This window comes from Bos mutus, chromosome 3 (genome assembly GCF_027580195.1).
Source record: "Bos mutus isolate GX-2022 chromosome 3, NWIPB_WYAK_1.1, whole genome shotgun sequence".
NCBI classification, from domain to species: Eukaryota; Metazoa; Chordata; class Mammalia; order Artiodactyla; family Bovidae; genus Bos; species Bos mutus.
In genome coordinates, this window is record NC_091619.1 from 41,546,352 (window position 1) to 41,567,492 (window position 21,141).

At 36.6% G+C, this 21,141-nt stretch overlaps 1 protein-coding gene across 3 annotated transcripts in view; it reads left to right on the plus strand.

Annotated features, from left to right (window-relative positions):
* DBT (dihydrolipoamide branched chain transacylase E2) overlaps positions 1-21,141 on the plus strand; it is a 40,516-nt gene that overhangs the window by 4,911 nt on the left and 14,464 nt on the right. For 2 of the 3 annotated variants that reach the window (XM_070367602.1, XM_070367603.1), the window contains exons 2-6: positions 2,043-2,166; positions 6,089-6,164; positions 7,530-7,711; positions 16,208-16,329; positions 19,144-19,360. In XM_070367602.1, the coding sequence (XP_070223703.1) occupies positions 2,043-2,166; positions 6,089-6,164; positions 7,530-7,711; positions 16,208-16,329; positions 19,144-19,360 (721 nt within the window). Of the gene's footprint in view, positions 1-2,042; positions 2,167-6,088; positions 6,165-6,782; positions 6,838-7,529; positions 7,712-16,207; positions 16,330-19,143; positions 19,361-21,141 lie in introns of those variants that run through there. The other variant, XM_070367604.1, reaches the window with a different exon arrangement.

The window sequence follows — 21,141 nt, forward strand, 5'->3', positions numbered from 1 at the left end:
GAGTTGACTCATTGGAAAAGACTCTGATGCTGGGAGGGATTGAGGACAGGAGGAGAAGGGGACGACAGAGGATGAGATGGCTGGATGGCATCACCGACTCAATGGACATGAGTTTGAGTGAACTCTGGGAGTTGGTGATGGACAGGGAGGCCTGGCGTGCTGCAATTGATGGGGTCACAAAGAGTCGGACACGACTGAGCTACTGAACTGAACTGAACTGATGTGTAGAATCTAAAAAATACAATAAACTAGTAAATAGGACAAAAAAAGAAGCAGACTTGAAGATATAGAGAACAAGCTAGTGGTTTCCAGTGGAAGGGAGGGCAATGTAGGGTAGGAGTATGGAAGATATAAGATGGGTTCAAGGATGTATTGTACAAAATGGGGAATATAGTCGAAACTTTGTAATAATTTTAAACTGTAATATTTTTAAATTGTATAAAAGTTTTAAAAAGTGTGATGTAGTTAATCAGGGATTTCCTGGGCAAAAATACTGGAATATTTTTGGAATAGTGTGTTGCCATAACATTTCATATCATTGAAATGTTAACTTTCAAAAAAAATTGTACCTTTTACACACTTAGATTATATATATATGATTTATCAAATGAAATACATTCAGCCCTACTTTAATTTTTTTTTCTGTAACATTGTATTATACTAAAATTTTATATAAAATAGTTAAATTTAATCTATGAATTACTGTAAGAAAACATTTGGGTACAATACTACATGTGTTTTTCAGTGTATTTAAATGCTAGCAGTCACTTTTAACTTTTTTATTTTATGTTGGAGTATAGTTGATTAACAATGTTGTGTTAATTTCAGGTGTGCAGCAAAGTGAATCAGTTATATATTTTTCAAATTCTTTTCCCATTTAGGTTGTTACATTAATATTGAGCAGAGTTTTTTGTGCTATACCGTAGGTCCTTGTTGGTTATTAATTTTAAATTTAGCAGTGTCTACCTGTCAATCCCAGACCCCATCTGTCCCTACCCCACACTGACCCCTCCCCTTGTTAACCATAAGTTCATTTTCTAAGTCTGGAAATCTGTTTCTGTTCTGTAAATAGGTACATTTGTATCTTTTTTTTGTTTAGATTCTGCAGATAAGTGGTATCGTACAATATTTGTCTTTCTCTGCCTGACGGACTTCACTCATTATGAAAGCCTGTAGGTCCACCCATGTTGCTGCAAATGGCATTATTTCATTCTTTTTAATGGCTGAGTAGTATTCCATTACATATGTGTACCACATCTTTATCCATTGATCTGTTGATAGACATTTAGGTTGCTTCCGTGTCTTGGCTGTTGTAAATAGTAGCAGTCACTTTATTTCAGGAAGTCTTTAATGACTCAAATATACTTACACTGATGTGTTTATATAGAATACACTTAAAATTTTTTTACTTTCATAGGGATTTTTAGTCAAGGATAATAAGCATATGGGCAAATCAGACTCTACTGCTGCTGCTGCTGCTGCTGCTAAGTCGCTTCAGTTGTGTCCGACTCTCTGCGACCCCATAGACGGCAGCCCACCAGGCTCCCCTGTCCCTGGGATTCTCCAGGCAAGAACACTGGAGTGGGTTGCCATTTCCTTCTCCAGTGCATGAAAGTGAAAAGTGAAAGTGAAGTCGCTCAGTCATGTCTGACTCTTAGCGACCCCATGGACTGCAGCCTACCAGGCTCCTCTGCCCATGGTGTTTTCCAGGCAAGAGTACTGGAGTGGGTTGCCATTGCCTTCTCCGAAATCAGACTCTAAGGATATAATTTTACTAAACAAATGAGCAACAATATATTCTGTGTGCTAGGGTTTGAATTCCTTTGGTTTCTTGACCAGAAATACTTCTAAACTCATCACTGATGCCAAGTATTCTGATTTCGGCCTAGATTATTTCATATTGTTTGCATTGTGATAATGATTGTTCTACTTTTAGAATAAACTTGAAATTCAGTTTATATTTAGAGACAAGCCATTAAGATAATTTCTAAAAGCTCTTTTTTTTTTTTAAAGTTCTTAATTTTTTGTTTTCTCATCTCTAGATTTGTGTCCGCTACTTTCAAACATGTGGTAATGTTCATGTTTTGAAGCCAAAATATGTGTGTTTCTTTGGTTATCCTCCATTCAAGTACAGTCATCCATATCAGTGGCTAAAAACAACTGCTGGTAAGTATGATCTCAAAATAGCCTATACAAAATAATGTTTTGTATATTTATTCAGTAATTGAAGACTTACCACAGTAAAAGAGTTGACCTTTTAGTTTTAGTCTGGCCCTCCTTGCTCTCCACACATCTATCCAATTCTCATTTTCTTTTCTTTTTTTTGCACCCCCACCTCCCATTCCCCTTTCACATACTTTCCCTTAATACTGGGTCTCTATAATGCTGTGAATGTGTTCTCTGTGTTTAACATCTAAGTGTTCTCTTGGGTCCTCTGTTCTTTATCATATGACTTACCTAAATGCAATAGTCAGCACTGATATGACTTAAGTTGTTGATTTAGTGGACTATGTCCTTCTACTCACTGTATTATTATTTTTGTTCTCTGAGGCACTCAATCTGTCATGTTAAGATAGCGTGATGAAAGCAATGTGAGGTGCTCGTCAAGAGGAAGTTCTCTGGCTTCCACCACTTAATTACCTTTCTTCAACTTTTTCTACTCTTGCAAAGAACTTGAGACTTTAAGTATTAGATATGGCAAAAGGAGGAAAAAAAACATTTTTTTTCTGCTGTTCTGTTCAGGGTTCTATTTAGAACCCTGGTGACCCTAGACCTTTGTTCCATCATTAAGCTTTTGACCGATACTTGGTGCCTTAGTCTGTGCTGGTGATGGGGGAGAAAAAAGGATTTCAGTGGAATCTAACCCCTGATATAAATTAGTCCTCCTATTCCTTGTGTATGTCATCGTCCACAGCACCCGAAAATATGTAAACCATATCTTCACCATTAAGAAGAAGATTTCTATTTTTAAAAGTTGATCTTTTCTCTTCTCAGAGAAAATAAAGGCAATTCAAGCAGAAACTCCAACTTCTTACTCTAGTCTCTAAACACAAGCTTTGGGTTTATTTATTTATTTTTAATTTGATTTATTTTTAACACCAAAAACAATTTGTATTGGGGAATATAGCCAATTAACAATGTTGTGATAGTTTTGGGTGAACAGTGAAGGGACCCAGGCTTTGGATTCTTTGGTCTACCAGGTGCTAGCTGTGTGACCATAAGCAAATTACTTAATTTGTCTGTTTAATCATCTGGAAACAGAGTAATCATAGTATTATACAACTTTGTTTTGTTGTGAGAGTATAGCCATTCAACACAGATAACTGATTGATCACCTACTATGTGCCAAGGGCATTGCTGTACATACTTAGGATATATCCTCTTCCTATTATTCCCTAACTCAGTAAACAATTAAGCTAGAAACCTGGAGCCATCCTGATTCTTGTCTCACATTGAGTTGACTACAAAGATCTAGTGATATTATATCTTGTATATTTTTTAAACCTGTCTTCTCCTTTTCAGACAGCTTTGAAAATATATAAATATGTTAAATTCTATACTTCAATTTCTTATCTACAATAACCTCCTGTTTTCTCTGCACCCCTTCCCAACCTTATCTATCACACCCCTGCCAGGGATATTTTTCTCTGAAATTGTAGATACAAAGTTACAGATGTGAAATTGTAGATGAGACTCCCTATCAGCTAATTATTGCTAAATAATAACCTTCCCCACAACTTAGTGGCTTATAGGAACAATGATTTATTGTTCCTTAGCATCTTGGGGGTTGGTTGGGTGTGCAGTTCCTCTGCTGGTTTCACCTGGGCTCACTAGTGTGACTAGATTCAGCTACAAGGTCTTCTGGGTTAGAAGGTTCAAGATGGTCTTATTCATATGTCTGACAGTTGGTGCTGTGTTTTGGCTGGGGCATCTCTTTTTTCTCCTCCACTTAGCATCTCTCATCCTCCAGTAACCTAGACCAGCTTCCTTATATGGGGATTTCAAGACACATTCCAGGAGGAAGAAGGGGGAGTCTGAGAGGTCATAGGGAGGCTTGTAATTTCAGAACTCACACTTTACTTCTGCTATATTCTATTGGTCAGAACAAGTCATGGGCCAGCATAGATTTAAGTAGTGGTAAAGTAAACTTTACCGTTTTGGGGAACAGCTTCAAAAGAATTTAAGACCATATTTATTTACCACTGATTCCTGATTACCTGGGCTTTCCTGATAGCTCAGTTGGTAAAGAATCCTCCTGCACCACAGGAGACCTTGGTTTGATTCGTGGGTTGGGAAGATCCTTTGGAAAAGGGATAGGCTACCCACTCCAGTATTCTTGGGCTTTGCTTGTGGCTCAGCTGATAAAGAATCCGCCTGCAATGCGGGAGACCTGGGTTCGATCCCTGGGTTGGGAAGATCCCCTGGAGAAGGGAAAGGCTACCTACTCCAGTATTGTGGCCTGGAGAATTCCATGGACTGTGTATTCCATGGGTATAGTCCATGGGATCACAAAGAGCTGGACATGACTAAGCAACTTGCATTTTCACTTTCCTGATTACCTCTAGGGTAAATTCCAAACACCCCACTTCCTCATGGCACACAAAGTCTTAAGCCTGGGCTTATTTCTTGCCACGTATCCTATCATCAGCTGTACAGAACTGTTTGTCATTCCCTGACCATGCTCTACATTATCGTATTTCCATGCCCTTGCACAAGCTGTTCCTTACATAATATTGCTTTTTGTAGAGGTGCCATGGTATAATTACTTGTCATTTTTTGGTTACTTCAGTTAGTTTCCAGTTCTTATGTAACTCCATGATAACTATTCCTGAGCAGAAATCTTTGTGTACCTCTCTATTTCTTCAGGGGAAAAAAATCTTAATATTACTTATGGAATCAAAGATACAGAGTTTTTGTTTTTTTTTTAAGGTTTTTGATACTTAATGCCAAAACCATTTTTCAAAAGGGTTCGCATTTATACAATGAGCAGCAGGCTGTGAGAACACAACTTACTGGAATGGAAACAAAAGGCCATTCTTATCAAAATATTTTTGTATTTCTTAAGTACTAATCTCATATTTCTTAAAGAAAAGTTTCCTACCTTAACATGTGTTTTATAAGCAATTTTGTTTAATAGTATTCTAATCATTGGAAAGGACCCTGATGCTGGGAAAGATTGAGGGCAGGAGGAGAAGAGGACGAGATGGTTGGATGGCATCACCGACTCAATAGACATGAGTTTGACCAAATTCTAGAAGATAGTGAAGGATAGGGAAGCCTGGCATGCTTCAGTCCATGGGGTCCCAAAGAGTTGAACATGACTGAGCGACTGAACAAAGAAGAAGAGAGAGGAGCATTCTTCAGTCACTTCAGAGCTATTCATTAATTTAGAAAAGCGAGAGGATCCATACACACTTTCTGTTGACCAGAAATAATGTCTGTCTTGGGAATAATTACCATAAAGTATCATTGGCATCTATGTGTCATAAAAAGGATGTAGAACTTCAAAAAGGAGTTTAAAAAAAAATGGAAAGATGACATAGAAAACTAAAATTTAATAAGCTGGCAGAACATTATTTGGGCAGATTAAGAATTTCCCAAGTCTTCTAATATGGATCTGCCTGATTTTTAGGCACTGGGAGTGAGAAGAGTTATATGAAGACAAGAGATTTTAAGAGCGGGTCATTAATGTTTATTATAGTTTCATAACATAAAGCAAGGAAATCCAGCTGAATCTCCCTTTGTACAATATCCAGTTCTATTTTTTGTTCATTGCTATTAGTGCAAAATCTCATTTGTTGGAACGGCCTTCTATACTCTTGTAAAACAACATTATTTTGGAAATTGGAAAATGATAATTCTTTGGCAGTATCAACAGGTCTTTGTCACTGAGTAATTTATATAAATCTTTGATGGTTATGAATGATGGTTATGCTTTTAAACATTATAAAATGCTGTTTTGAATCTATGAAATAGAATAGTTTCTGCCTCTGTTTGAGAATATTTTCTAATTTTAGATGTTAAAGCATCTGTCTATTAGCAGTACATTATGTATTTAATGACCATCATTTCTTATTTGTTTTGGAAGCTCTCCAGGGACAGATTGTTCAGTTCAAACTCTCAGACATTGGAGAAGGTATTAGAGAAGTAACTGTTAAAGAATGGTAAGTTATTCTGAAATTTTTTTAAGTAAGTATAAAAGTAATTTGAGTACAAATAAATAGCAATCTATTTAAATTGAAATATCTTTCTTTATAACATAAAATATATATTTTTTAAGCTTTAAGGTAAATCTAGTTTATGTTGCCAATATACTGGTGGCACAGTTCATCATACATCAGGGCGTTTTATTCAGTGTAATTTATTAAGGTTTGTTTTTTCCTCTTTTTAAGTTTTTTTGTCACTGCCTACTCTTCACTTCAGCTAAAAATAGATAAATTAGTCTCTAAAAGATGCTAAGTTGATATGACCATGTGTTTTGAAAAGCTGTTAATGAATGAACTTAGAGCTTCTTTCCAAACTGTTTTAAAATCGTTATGTAGTCTAAGCTGTGTTTATTAAAAATGATTTCAGCAAGAATGCAAGTACATTTGACTCACCATTACCTGAGAGTTTGCCTATATTTTTATAAAATATTAAAACAAAAGACATGAATCAAAGAATACTGTTTCAAAGGTTTTAAAAAAAAGTAAAAAAGAAAGAGGCTTGAAACAAAAATTAAAAAGACCTCTACTTAGGCATCCTTCTACCCCTTTTCTTTCTTTCCCTTTCTGGAAAAACAGAAACACCTCCGAGTACTGAACTAATTTTCAAAGGTTTCGAGAACTAGCAGTTAAGGTGAGTCAATAGATTGTCTCCCATAATTTTATACTGTTAAAGATCCTTTTAAGAACCTCGTTTAGATACCTAAACATTCTTTCCTTGTAGTTTTCATTATAATTGCTCTGTAGGTTAGGAGAGAACCATAATCACAGAAATGTACCTTGCAATTGTGTCTCTGTGGCATTGTGGGATCAAGGAAAGAGTGATGGATCTCAGGTCAGAAGAGGCTGACTCTGAAATTAATTAGCCATGTTAGAGATAAAGACAAAGAACTCAAACTACAATTTATAAAAGTATAGTAAATGTATATTGAGGACATCAGTTTTTAAAATTTAATTCTAGAAATAATAGGTATCCCTTAAAATGTGATGAAGGCTGAGACAATAAAAGAAAATAACACTTTTAAAATACATTTTTCATATTTCATCCAAGAAATGGGTGAGGCAGAAAAACCTGATACATTAATTAAATTTTTGGATTATAAATTACAAATATTTCATTGTTTTTTAAAAATTTATACTTCTTAAAGAAGCATCAAAGAACCTCTGAAAGCCATTGTAGTCTCTTCTGAAACATCCTTCAGTGTATCATTTGGGACTCAATACTGGGCTCCATGGATACTCATCTAATTCAGTGTAGCATTTTTATTGTTTCAGATGATCTGTACTATGGTTCATGTAAAAGTGTCTTATGGCTTTTTCTTTTAGGTATGTAAAAGAAGGAGATACAGTGTCTCAGTTTGATAGCATCTGTGAAGTTCAAAGTGATAAAGCTTCTGTTACTATCACTAGTCGTTATGATGGAGTCATTAAAAAACTGTATTATAATCTAGATGATACTGCCTATGTGGGAAAGCCATTAGTAGACATAGAAACGGAAGCTTTAAAAGGTACTGTATATATATGTATATGTTTATCTATCTTGCCAAATTGATTAATGGTGTTCTTTTGTCATTGGGTACCAGTTCAAAGTGGAGTTTCCCTTGAATAATTTACAGGATTTGATTTGAGGGTTTAGAACTGAGATAAGGAAAATAGAAAGGTATTCTGTGATACATGATTATTGTTTGACCAGTTACCATGTTAAAAACATGTATTTGTTGTTGTTTTTCAGTAGCTAAGTTTTGTCCAACTCTTTGCAACCCCATGGACTGCAGCACGCATGGCTTCCTTGCCTTTCACCACCTCCTGGAGTTTGCTCAGATTCATGTCCATTGAGTCAGTGATGCTGTCTAACCATCTTATCCTCTGCCACTTCCTTCTCCTTTTGCCTTCAATCTTTCCCAGCATCAGGGTCTTTTCAAATGAGTTGGCTCTTTGCATCAGGTGGCCAAAGTATTGGGAGTTTCAGCTTCAGCATCAGTCCTTCCAATGAATATTCGGAGTTGATTTCCTTTAGGATTGACTGGTTTGATCTCCTTGCAGTGCAGAGGACTCTCAAGAGTCTTCTCCAGCACCACAATGCAAAAGCATCAATTCTTTGGCACTCAGCCTTCTTTATGGTCCAACTCACATCCATACATGACTACTGGAAAAACCATAGCTTTGACTATCCACACCTTTGTTGGCAAAGTGATGTCTCTGCTTTTTAATACACTGTCTAGGTTTGTCATAGTTTTCCTTCTAAGGAGTAAGCATCAGTATTACTAGATATAAAAACATGTATGCTAAGTCGCTTCACTCATGTCCGACTCTATGCGACCCCATAGACGGCAGCCCACCAGGCTCCCCCATCCCTGGGATTCTCCAGGCAAGAACACTGGAGTGGGTTGCCATTTCCTTCTCCAGTGCATGAAAGTGAAAAATGAAAGTGAAGTCGCTCAGTCGTGTCCGACTCTTCGCGACCCCACAGACTGCAGCCTACTAGGCTCCTCCGTCCATGGGATTTTCCAGGCAAGAGTACTAGAGTGGGCTGCCATCGCCTTCTCCAAAAAAAAAGCATGTATAGTAATACTTTATTTATCTGGAGGTCTGCCTTCTGGAAACCTTATGTTCAAAGAAGCAACAAACTCTCTTGGGAATGAAAGATTCAAGCTTTGAACACTGGTCACTAATAAAAATTGAAATGTGCAAAGATTAAATCTCACATGATGGGGTTGCTCTGTTTGCCACTGATATGAAACCAAAACACATTCTCATTGGTGGTGGTTATGAAAGCCAAATTTTTAAAGAGAAGTAGAAAAGAGGGAAAACCAGAGTGGGAAGCAAAGAAACTAGCACTCAGAAGCAGCAGCAGCCATGGAACTTATAGTCATTAGGTGTTCTGACAAAAGGGAATTCATTATAAGAATGTTATAGGAAAATTAAAGCTGTGCGCTGTCGCTATGCTAACAAATAGCTGACCCTCTACATCAGAAGTTCCGTTTGGCATTGGTGTGATATACCAAGGTTTTGTCATCTAGGAAGCTTTGATGTGGAGGAGGGGCAGGGGGGACCATAATTCTGTGATGCAAACCTAAGCCAGCAATCTCTCTGGAAGTGCTGAGATGAAGCCCTTTCAGTATAGTGAAGTTGGGAAGTTTAGAAGGAGTCTGAACTACAGTGGTTGGCTGACTCTTAGTCCTTCAGTGTGTACAATAATATAACTAATGTCATAGGCACACTTCACAGTTTATAAAATGTTTCACGCTTAATGTTTTATTTGTTCTTATTCATGAGGTAATCCAGTTTAAGAAGTTCTGTGTTGGGTGATTTGCCCATGGCAGTCATAAAGCCAAATTTAGAACTCAGATGTCCTGAGTTTTTGTCCAGAATATTTTTCACTATAACATGTTGCATCCAAAACTTCTTGAAGCTTTCTTATTATTTATTTGATTTCTAATTATTAATATTGGTGACCATTTCAAGGTGGTTGCTGTGTGTTTTAACACGACCCTGTTAATTTTCAAAAACTTCCTTGCTTTTGGCATCATCTTGTACTTTTCCTGCCTAGACCTGGAATCATCTCTTCCTTTAGGAGCTCTTGTTCTTTTAATGTGCAATGCATAAAAGACCCTGATCTGGGTTCTAGGGGTGTTTCCTTTTGTCTTGATTTCAGATTTCTATTGAAAGGCACGATTTAGGAATATTAAAAACAAGAAAGACTTTATTTTTAAAAATTACCTGAAATAGGGGCTTCCCTGTTGTCTCAGCGGTAAAGAATCCTCCTGCCAATGCAGGAGACACGGATTCAATCCCTGATCTGGGAAGATCCCACATACTGCGGAGCAACTAGCCTCATGCACCACAACTGTTGAGCCTGTGCTCAGCAACAAGAGAAGCCCCTGCAATGAGAAACCCGCACACCGCAACTAGGGAGTAGCTCCTGGTTGCTGCAACTAGAGAAAAGCCTGCATAGCAGTGAAGACCCAACACAGCCAGAAATAAGCAAATAATTTTTTTAATTAGCTGAAATAAGTACAGAATTATTTTGATGTGTCAACAAGATAATAGATATAGGGTTTTTTTTTTTAATCATTCAGTTAAGACCTTAAAAGGAAAGAATTATATTCTTGATATAAACTGAAACAAGCAAAGATGCTAAACATTACTGTGGATGTCAGTAAGTTAGAATAACCAATCAGGTGCTGTAGACCAGGTTAGGTATCTATCTCGGCCATTCACAAAAGCAGATTATAGTAGTCTCTTGGTATTTGCAAAGGATTGGTTCAAGACACATACGCACACAAACGGATACCAAAACCTGCAGATGCCCATCTCCCTTATATGAAATGCTATAGTATTTGCATATAGCCTATATTTTAAATCATCTCTAGATTACTTGTAATGCCTAATACAGTGTAAATACTATGTAAATAGTTGCTGGCGTTCAGCAAATTCAGATTTGCTGTTTGGAACTGTCTGGAATTTTTTTCTGTATATTTTCAATCAACAGTTGGTTGAATCCATGAATCTAGAGCCTGTGGATTCCCAGGGATGACTGTGTATGAACAAGTGAGCAATTGGGATTTGAGGGGGATTTTATTGTTTGCTTTTATTTTTAAAGTTTCTTTTGGTATCCCCAGTGAAATCCAACTTAGTAAGTCTTGATATAGCAAATTATAAAATCAAAAACTTTTTCAGGTGAGGGGTATGTTTTTCTAAATAACTTTTTTACAGAAATTAATTTCCTGTATGACATGGATGAATCTTGAAAAATTATTCTGAGTCAAAGAAACCAGAAATAAAAAGAACATGCTATATGATTCTATGTATATTAATTTAGTTTTTAATTGGAGTATAATTGCTTTACAACGTTGTGTTAGTTTCTGCTATACCATGAAGTAAATTAGCTATATGTGGACATATATCCCCTCCCACCCATCCCTCCACCCCCATCCTTCCCCTTTAGGTCATCATCACAGATTACCAAGCTGAGTTCCTTGTGCCATATAGTAGCTTCGCACTGGCTAGCTATTTTACACAGGGTAGTGTATACATATATCAATAGTAGCTTCTGGATTCATCTGTCCTTCTCCTTCCTCCCCTGTGTCCACAAGTCTGCTCTCTACGTCTGCATCTAGATTCCTGCCCTGCAAATAGGTTCATCAGTACCATATTTCTAGATTCCATACGTATGCATTAACATATGGTATTTATTTTTCTCTTTCTGACCTATTCACTCTGTATGACAAACTGTAGGTTCATCCACATCACTACGAATTACCCAAGTTTGATCCTTTTTATGACTGAATAATATTATTCCATTATATATATGTACCACATCTTGTTTATCCATTCATCTGTTGATAGACATTTAGGCTGCTTCCATGTCCAGGCTGTTGTAAATAGTGTTGCAATGAATGCTGGGAGACGTGTGTCTTTTTGAATTATGGTATATGCCCAGTAGTGGGATTTCCGGGTCATATGGTAGTTTTAATTTTAATTAATAAGAAACCTCCATATTGTTCTCCATAGTGATTATATCAATTTACATTCCCACCAACAACGCAAGAGGATTCTCTTTTCTCCACATCCTCTCCAGCATTTATTGTTTATAGATTTTTTTGATGATGGCCATTCTAACCGGTATGAGGTGATATCTCGTTGTAGTTTTGATTTGCATTTCTCTAATAACGAGTGATGTTGAGCATCTTTACATGTGTTTGTTGGCCATCTGTGTGTCTTTGGAGAAATATCTGTTTAGGTCTTTCTGCCCATTTCTTGATTGGGTTGTTTTTTTATATTGAGCTGCATGAGTTGCTTATATATTTTGGAGATTAATAAAATTTTAGAAAATCCAGACTAATCTATAATGACAGCAAACCAATTAGTGGTTGCCTGCTGATAGAGTAGGGAGGCAGGAAGGTTTGAGAAGGAAGAATTACTAAGGAATACAAGGAAACTCTGAGGGGTGATAGATACATCCAGTGACTTGATTGCAGTGATGGTTATGGATATATATGTATTTCAACACTCAACAAATTTTATATTTTTTGTATGTGCAATGTGTTATTTATAAAAACTTAACAGGATTGGATAGATTGCAAGAGTAAAAATTATCTGGTAATTTTCCTTATAAGAAAAATGATCATTGCTAACTATTTCATTTGCTATTCATAGTGCATTCTGAGTAATTGTCTTGCATGCTAGTTTTATTTTCTGTGTGTACCTTTTTGCTTTTATATTTATATTTTTTATAATTTGTATTAAATCTTTTATTGTAAGAATAACTATGAAGCATAATCCTGTATATCAAATAAGCAAGCCTATAGAATAGTGGATTGTTTTTTAAGAAATTTATATACGCCTCTTTTTAAATTATGGAAATGGAAAAGGTTTCTAAATATCTCATGTACCTTGTCTTAAACAAGAATTTATAGTAAGGTATTCATTCCCTAGTGGTCCAATGGCTAACACTTCATGCTCCCAATGCAGGGCGCCCAAGTTTACTCCCTGTTTGGGGAACTAGATCCCACATGCCACAGCTAGAACCCAGCACAGCCAAAAAAAAAAAAAAAATTATAGTAATACTGAATTTGTTTGTATTATTCCTTGTTCTAGTGCCAAGAAAACCAGTTATACTATGAGTAAGAAAATTACCTAATGAAAAGTTTTTTAGGAGTATAACATCTATTTTGTACATTTTTCAAGTAAAGAAAATAATTGCATCTAGAGTGCAAGGGATCAAGAGTAGAAATCTTAGTAGTAATATTGGACACAAAATCCTGTCTTAATGCTTGTTTAAATAATATTCTATGGTACTATCTTTTGTAACATGGTGTTTCAACCTGCTTTTTCAGATTGGGGTATCATGATAATTTTGATAAGGAAAAATGTATTTGTGACCTCCAAGTCCTATTTATGAGTGCTTTGGCTGTAGACAGACCTCTGCTTGAAGAGACCTCACCAAACTCACTTATGCTAACTTGTATCTGTGATATTTAAAAAGCATATACTCTTTACAATTACAAATTGATGATTTAGTTACTTAATATTATCAAGATTATATCAAAGCTGATTCATGCCTCAGTGTGCTGTCTACTATAAACTCAATTTTTAGACTATTGCTGTGAGTTCTCCTTATAGCTAACTTGACTTTCTCTAACCTCTATTTTAAAAGGTAAGATTACTCCTCACTTCTCTAAACAACTAAAACATTTTGAACCCAAACTTTTCAAAACAATTCATTTAATGGGACTCATTAGTTTTATTTTTTAAAATCCTATGTATTTTGCTCTTTCTTAAAGCAGTGGCAACCCCACTCCAGTACTCTTGCCTGGAAAATCCCATGGACGGAGGAGCCTGGTAGGCTGCAGTCCGTGGGGTCGCTAAGAGTTGGACACAACTGAGCAACTTCAGTTTACTTCTTCACTTCTGCCATTATATTGCATTCACCCTTTAACTTGAACATCTATCATTGATTGAATGCTTTCTCTGTGCTTATGTGCTATATTTATGTAAACTCATTAAACCATACAGATCATTATCCACAGTTGACACATGCAACATTGAGATACATGGAGGTTTAAGTTGCCCATGGCCACATGGCTGATAATTGGTAGAGCTATGATTTGATCCCAACTCTGTTTAATTCTAAAACCCATGTTCCAAACCACTTTATTACACTGAAAATTGTTTGCAGAGATGGAATATCAGTTCCATTCTCCACCTAGAACACTGGCACTACATTTCTAACAATGTGTCTGTTCGTACATTCTGCGGTAACAACACGTTAGGTGTCGTATAGAGTTTATAGTATTAAAGATGTTTGCCAGGACAATACAGTGTTTTAAAGTAAAAGAGTAGGAGGGAAGGAAGCCTCTTAAGGGAGAGTAAACCATTTTTAGGAAAGATAAACGGGCTCTTCGTGGAAAATGTGGGAGGTGTGATAGTTTGATCATGGTTGGATGGCATCACTGACTCGATGGACATGAATTTGAGTAAACTCCAGGAGTTGGTGATGGACAAGGAAGCCCGGCGTGCTGCAGTCCATGGGGCCGCAAAGAGCAAGACACAGCTGACCGACTGGACTGACTGACTGATGATAGTTTGTGACAAAAGTTTGTCTGTCTGTGTTACGAATTACCCACTCCAGTATTCACGCCTGGAAAATCCCATGGACTGAGGAGCCTGGTGGGCTACAGCCCATGGGGTCGCAAAGAGTCGGACATGACTGCACCACTTCACTTCACTTCACTTCACTTCTGTGATAAGAGTCAATCTTCTCTAGAACTCAGACTGTCTTCTGGGGAGGGAGCTTATGGCACTTGAGTTCCTTTTGGATGTCTTCAGGTAAATGAGAGTTCAGTTAACCTCTCCTTGCGTTTGATGTTTTCCAATTGCATGCAGCTCAAAATAATCAGTACACCAGAGTGGCATATTTTGGGGCAGTATGTCCTGAACTCCAACCGTCACATTTTCTACTACCCTTCACGTTCAATACAAAGCTTTTGTTTGTTTCTTTTTTCTCTTCCTTACCCATATGGGGAACTTTGAGAGCTCCACTGGGCCAGTTCATAGATTAGTGAGGGGGGTGAATGAATAGAATGTCTTTCCACAGTTGCAGCAGTGGAAATTTATTTGCTTAGAATTTAATGTCAAAGATAACTCAGTTGCCTGCTGATGTTCAGAGACTGTCTCTAATTTCCTTATTCCCACAGAGATTCTGCTGTACTCAGTATTGATTTGCTAGCATCCAACCTTGACAATTAAATGCTCTCAGAAGCTTTTTTGGTTGCAAAAATGAATGCTAATAGCCCAAGATTATTTTTCTTATATCACTACTCTAGAGTTAGAGAATAAAACTACCAAATTAGTATTAGCAGAGAACAAAACTACCAAATTAGTATTAGCCATGAAAATAAAACCTTCCAAGCATTCTTTGTTGCATTCAAAGCAGAGAAAAAAATTTAAATGCTGAATTATCTTAGGAAAGCATTTAAGATTCTCACAGATTTTACATGATTCATGTAATTTACCTCACATTTGATTCTTAATTCATGCTATATATACATATGTTTGTATATATACAAATGTATATATAGTGTACATATATATGAATGTGAGAAATTTATTAAGAAAATGTTTACATGTTTTAAAATTTATGAAAGAAACTCATTTTTTAACTTGTAGCTGCTACATAATTTTAACAGAAGTGATGTAAGTAGAAGATAATCATAATCATTAAACAGTACCTGGTACTAGTACACCCCTCTCACTCACTCTAGTACCCTTATTTGTTTTTCTATTTTAAAGTTGTGCTTTTCCATTCTGAAGTAGCTCATCTATCATACTTTTTGACTATATATTTTAAATGAAATTTATTTGTATAAGACACTAAGCTCCAAAATCACTGCAGGTGGTGACTGCAGCCATGAAATTAAAAGATGCTTGCTCTTTATAAGAAAAGCTGTGACAAACCTAAACAGCATATTAAAAAGCAGAGATGTCGCTTTGCCGACAAAGGTCTGTCTAGTCAAAGCCATGGTTTTTCCAGTAGTCATGTATGGATGTGAGAGATGGACCATAAAGAAGGCTGAGTGCTCAAGAATTGATGCTTTTTAACCGTGGTGTTGGAGAAGACTCTTGAGAGTCCCTTGGACTGCAAGGAGATCCAACCAGTCAATAAGGAAATCAATCCTGAACGTTCATTGGAAGGACTGATGCTAAAGCTGAAGCTCTAATACTTTGGCTTCCTGACATGAAGAACTGACTCATTGGAAAAGACCCTGAAGTTCGGAAAGATTGAGGACAAAAGGAGAAGGGGGCAACAGAGGATGAGATGTTGAATGGCATCACTGACTTGATGGACATGAGTTTGAGCAAACTCAGGGAGATAGTGAAGGACATGCTGGCATGCTGCAGTCCATGGGGTTGCAAAGGGTCGGACACAACTTAAGGACTGAACAACAAGCTTGTTGTTTTAATATTTTCTACTAAACAGTAATATTTTACCTTGTTTCCAGATTCAGAAGAAGATGTTGTTGAAACCCCTGCTGTGTCCCATGATGAACACACACACCAAGAGATAAAGGGCCAGAAAACACTGGCGACTCCTGCAGTTCGTCGCCTTGCAATGGAAAACAATGTAAGTTTTCTTAATATTTAAGTGTGAGATCACATAGAAGGTCTCCATGTGTATCTATGAAGAACTGCCCAGATATTGCATAATGAGTTGGTTCAAGTTGGGATTAAAGAAAACACAGCTCAAGTTACTAAAAGGTTAGTCTTTATGAGAAATGAGAAGAAAATTGTGAACTTATTATTCATATTAAGTGAGAAGTGTGGGTTTTTTGTTTTTTCTGAGAGCCTAATAAAAGTCAGGGCTACTGATTATTGAATACTTATAAATACTAGAGTCATAGATCAGATACCCTAGAAGCATAGCTTGAGACAGGGGTTTGGGAACATGTGATTGATTAATTGAAAGAGTGATCATCTTTACTAGGAAGAAAGGAAGCAGTGCAGGGAAGGGATGGGAAATGGTCCAGGCACGGTTATGGTCTCAAGGGTCTGCTGGATCCCAGGGAGATGGAAAACACCATAGTATTGACTTCAGTCATGGAGGCTGGTCTTTTGTGTTCCCTCTTACTTGCCAGTCACTGATGCTTAATCTTCAAAGCAAGGTGGCTCCTAGGCATTGTGCTAATAATTCATATGTCATCTTGTTTTTAATCTTCACAACTCTGTGAAATAACAGACTTTTATAAGACTTGGAGAGGTCAAATAACTGGTCCAAGGTCACATAGCTAACACAATAGTAGAACTAGGATTCCAAAGTGAATCTCCATGACTCTAAAACCAGTGCTCTCAATTATTAATACTGCCTCAACAATGGTTGCCTCTATCGTTTGAGCACTTCTTAGCCAGACGCCATACATAACGTTACAACTAATCCTCACAGTATCCCTGCAAGCTGGTTTGGATTATCCTCTCTCTGATGAGATGAGAAAGGGAAGAGAAGTTGATTGGGTTGCCTACAATCAAATAAATAGCTCAACTGGGGATGTGAGCACAGATCTTTCTGGTCCCAAAGCCTGAGTTCTTTCCACTATGCCCCACAGTGCAGGGTTTTTGTCTCTTTTTGAGAGAAGTAGTTTAGTTACAGTGGGAAAAAATGTCTACATTTTGGGAATATGTAGTAAGAGTCATTAAAATGTTCATATCTCTTCAGCTAGTTATCCTACCACTGGGGAAGGTCATCTAGGATATATTCTTCCAAGTGTTCTGTATAGCCAGAAACTAGAAGGCACATATGTGGTCAAAATCAGGGAAATGCTTAGGAAAATTATGTTCTCTACCTTTAATGAAAATTTATTAGCCATTAAATGTGTTGAGATATGAAGATGATTTGTTGAAATAGAGAAATAGAAATAGTATTATGGAATACTAGATTGTTAAGGTATTAGATGAAATAATGATCTTCTATATTGCTTTGAAAGCCATAAACATTTTACCATTTAAAAAAATTGTATAGAAGGACTACCTATAGAAATGTATGATGTTGCTTTCCTGTGTCTTTCTAAAAAGATATATATATATATATATATATATATATAGTTAGGGCATTTGTATAATTACTAGAAATTATATAGCAGATTTATTATTACAAAACAACTCTTCTCCCCCCCCGCCTTTTTTTGACATTGGCATATTAATAAATAGAGTTTAAAACCAGTGGCACTCAGAGTTTGTAATTACCTAAAAATTATTTAAATTCTTAGAGTTTACTTGTTATAAACTAAATGTTTGATGTGATAAAGTCCTTTATTATTTTGAAATCATTCTTAGAGAAACACTAATATAAATAAAGCAGGACGTAGCCTTGAGAGATTAATATACACTATGCAGGAGGGTATCATCCAAGCTTATATGTCTTTTTATGTAGAATTCAATTTAGTGAAAATATTTTATCTCTGTAACCAAACATAGGAAGTGATTAAATAAAGCCAGATCATAAATGTTTCCAAAAAGTATCATGAGTAACTAGTAGAAAGTGGAATTACATCATCTATTGTTTATTCTGTGGAATACCTTAATAAAACTTAGGTGTTGATCCTTAACTTGGGCTGAGGAAGTCACATTCCAAATATGCCTCAATAAAGTTCATTTCAGTGTTTTGTACTGATCTTTCTAAAAGAACCATCAGGAAAAAACTAATTGACAGACTTTTTTGTTTTAAATTAAACTTTTTATTTTATATTGGAGTATGGCCAATTAATGATGTTATGGTAGATATAGGTGGACAGCAGAGAGTCAGCCACACATATACATGTATTCATTCTCCCCCAAACTCCCTCCCATCTAGGCTTCCACATATCATTGAACAGAGTTTTCTGAGCTATGTATTAGGTCTTCGTTGATTATCCATTTTAAATATAGCAGAGTGTAGCTGTTACAGAGAGCTTTTATTGGATGATTATTTTAGTCATTGTGTGTATACTGGTAGCCAGGGTCAGAAACATTGGTCTGCATTTGTTACAGTGTTTAACTCTCCTTTAAATGCTCAGTTCTTCTTATGTAGTCATCAGGAAAAGGAAAAAAAAAAATCCAATAAGAATTATGCAAGACATTTAGAAATAGTTGTTTAAAAATATATTTTCAAAAGTAGCTATATACAATGTAGATATTACATTGTTACTACATGGGTAAATGAACAGTATGTAGAAAAGTAACAAATGACCAGTGTAGCTATAGTTTCTAGTATTCTATTGAGATGATGAAAATGTTATAGTTTATAGTGTTCTGTTAGGATAAAGAAAGTGTTATTTCCTTATATTAATTTATTGGTCAGAGATACTTTACCTTCAGCTCATTTAATTCCACTTAGAGACTATATGATGGATTTATTCATTTTTAGGTAGTTTTATTTTTAGCATTAAAAAGGTATCCTTTTTTTTAGATTAAGCTGAGTGAAGTTATTGGCTCAGGAAAAGATGGCAGAATACTTAAAGAAGATATTCTCAACTATCTGGAAAAGCAAACAGGAGCTATACTTCCTCCTTCACCAAAAGCTGAAATTATGCCACCTCCACCAAAACCAAAAGACAGAACTATTCCTATTCCAATATCAAAGCCTCCAGTGTTCATAGGCAAAGACAGAACCGAACCCGTGAAAGGTAATAATAACAGTAATGTAAAGGAATAGTGCCATTTATTTGGGGAAGTTGCTTCAGCATTATGAAATTATCATTTTTCTAGGAAAAGCTTTAATATATACTGATAATTTTTGAGGAGTAATATGTTAGCAGGTTTCTTAGCATATAAACTTGTCTACAGATAATTTCTATGTTTCAAGACTTGCTCAGTTCAGCTCAGTCGCACGGTAGTGTGCAACTCTTTGCAACCCCATGGACTGCAGCATGTGCCAGGCTTCCCGATCCATCACCAACTGCTGGAGCTTGCTCAAACTCATGATCATTGAATTGGTGACGCCATCCAACCATCTCATCCTCTGTCGTCCCGTTCTCCTCCTGCCTTCAATCTTTCCCAGCATCAGGGTCTTTTCAAATGAGTCAGTTCTTCGCATCAGGTGCCCAAAGTGTTGAGCTTCAGCATCAGTCCTTCCAATGAATATTCAGGACTGATTTCCTTTAGGAATGACTGGTTTGATCTCCTTTCAGTCCAAAGGACTCTCAAGAGTCTTCTCCAACACCACAGTTCAAAAGCATCAATTCTTCGGTGCTCAGCTTTCTTTATAGTCCAACTCTCACATCCATACATGACTACTGGAAAAACCATAGCTTTGATGAGACAGACCTTTGTTGGCAAAGTAATATCTCTGCTTTTTAATATGCTGTTTAGGTTGGTCATAGCTTTTCTTTCAAGGCGCAAGCTTCTTTTAGTTTCATGGCTGCAGTCACCATCTGCAATGATTTTGGAGATAATTTTTCTATTTGAAGACTTGTTAAGAGTATTTTAAATATTTATTATTTTTTGTTAGATTTCAAAACAAGTACTTCTGATTTATGTACAAACTCTTAGGATGATTAACTTCCAGAAGTGACTTTGCAAGAAAGCCATTGTGTAAATACGTGGCTTGCATCCTTTTGAATTTTTTATACACTACAGCTTGGAAAGCAGTTACCTATTCTACTGGGCTTTCCAGGTGGTGCTACTGGTAAAGAATCTGCCAGTGCAGGAGACATAAGAGACACAGGCTCAATCCCTGGGTAGGGAAGATCCCCTGGAGGAGGGAATGGCAACACACTCCAGCATTCTTGCCTGGAAAATCCCATGAACAGAGGAGCCTGGCAGTCTACAGTCCATAGAATTGCAAAGAGTCAGACGTGACTGAAGTGACTTAGCAACACTCACCTATTATATATTACACTTGACACTGGTGTTGTGCTACAGTCCACGCTTCAGCATTGAAATTAGTGGCTTTCAAGCTATGTAATATATGTAATGAAGATGGTAGGTCCAAGAGAAAGAGTTTAATTGAGAATACCCCATGAACAGTATGAAAAGGCAAAATGATACGATTCTGAAAGAGGAACTCCCCAGGTCGGTAAGTGCCTAATATGCTACTGGAGATCAGTGGAGAAATAACTCCAGAAAGAATGACGGGATGGAGCCAAAGCAAAAACAATACCCAGTTGTGGATGTGACTGGTGATAGAAGCAAGGTCCAACGCTGTAAAGAGTAATATTGCACAGGAACCTGGAATGTTAGGTCCATGAATCAAGGCAAATTGGAAGTGGTCAAATAGGAGATGGCAAGAGTGAACGTCAACATTCTAGGAATCAGCAAACTAAAATGAACTGGAATGGATGAATTTAACTCAGATAACCATTATATCTACTACTGCGGGCAGGAATCCCTTAGAAGAAATGGAGTAGCCATCATGGTCAATAAGAGTCTGAAATGCAGTACTTGGATGCAATCTCAAAAATGACAG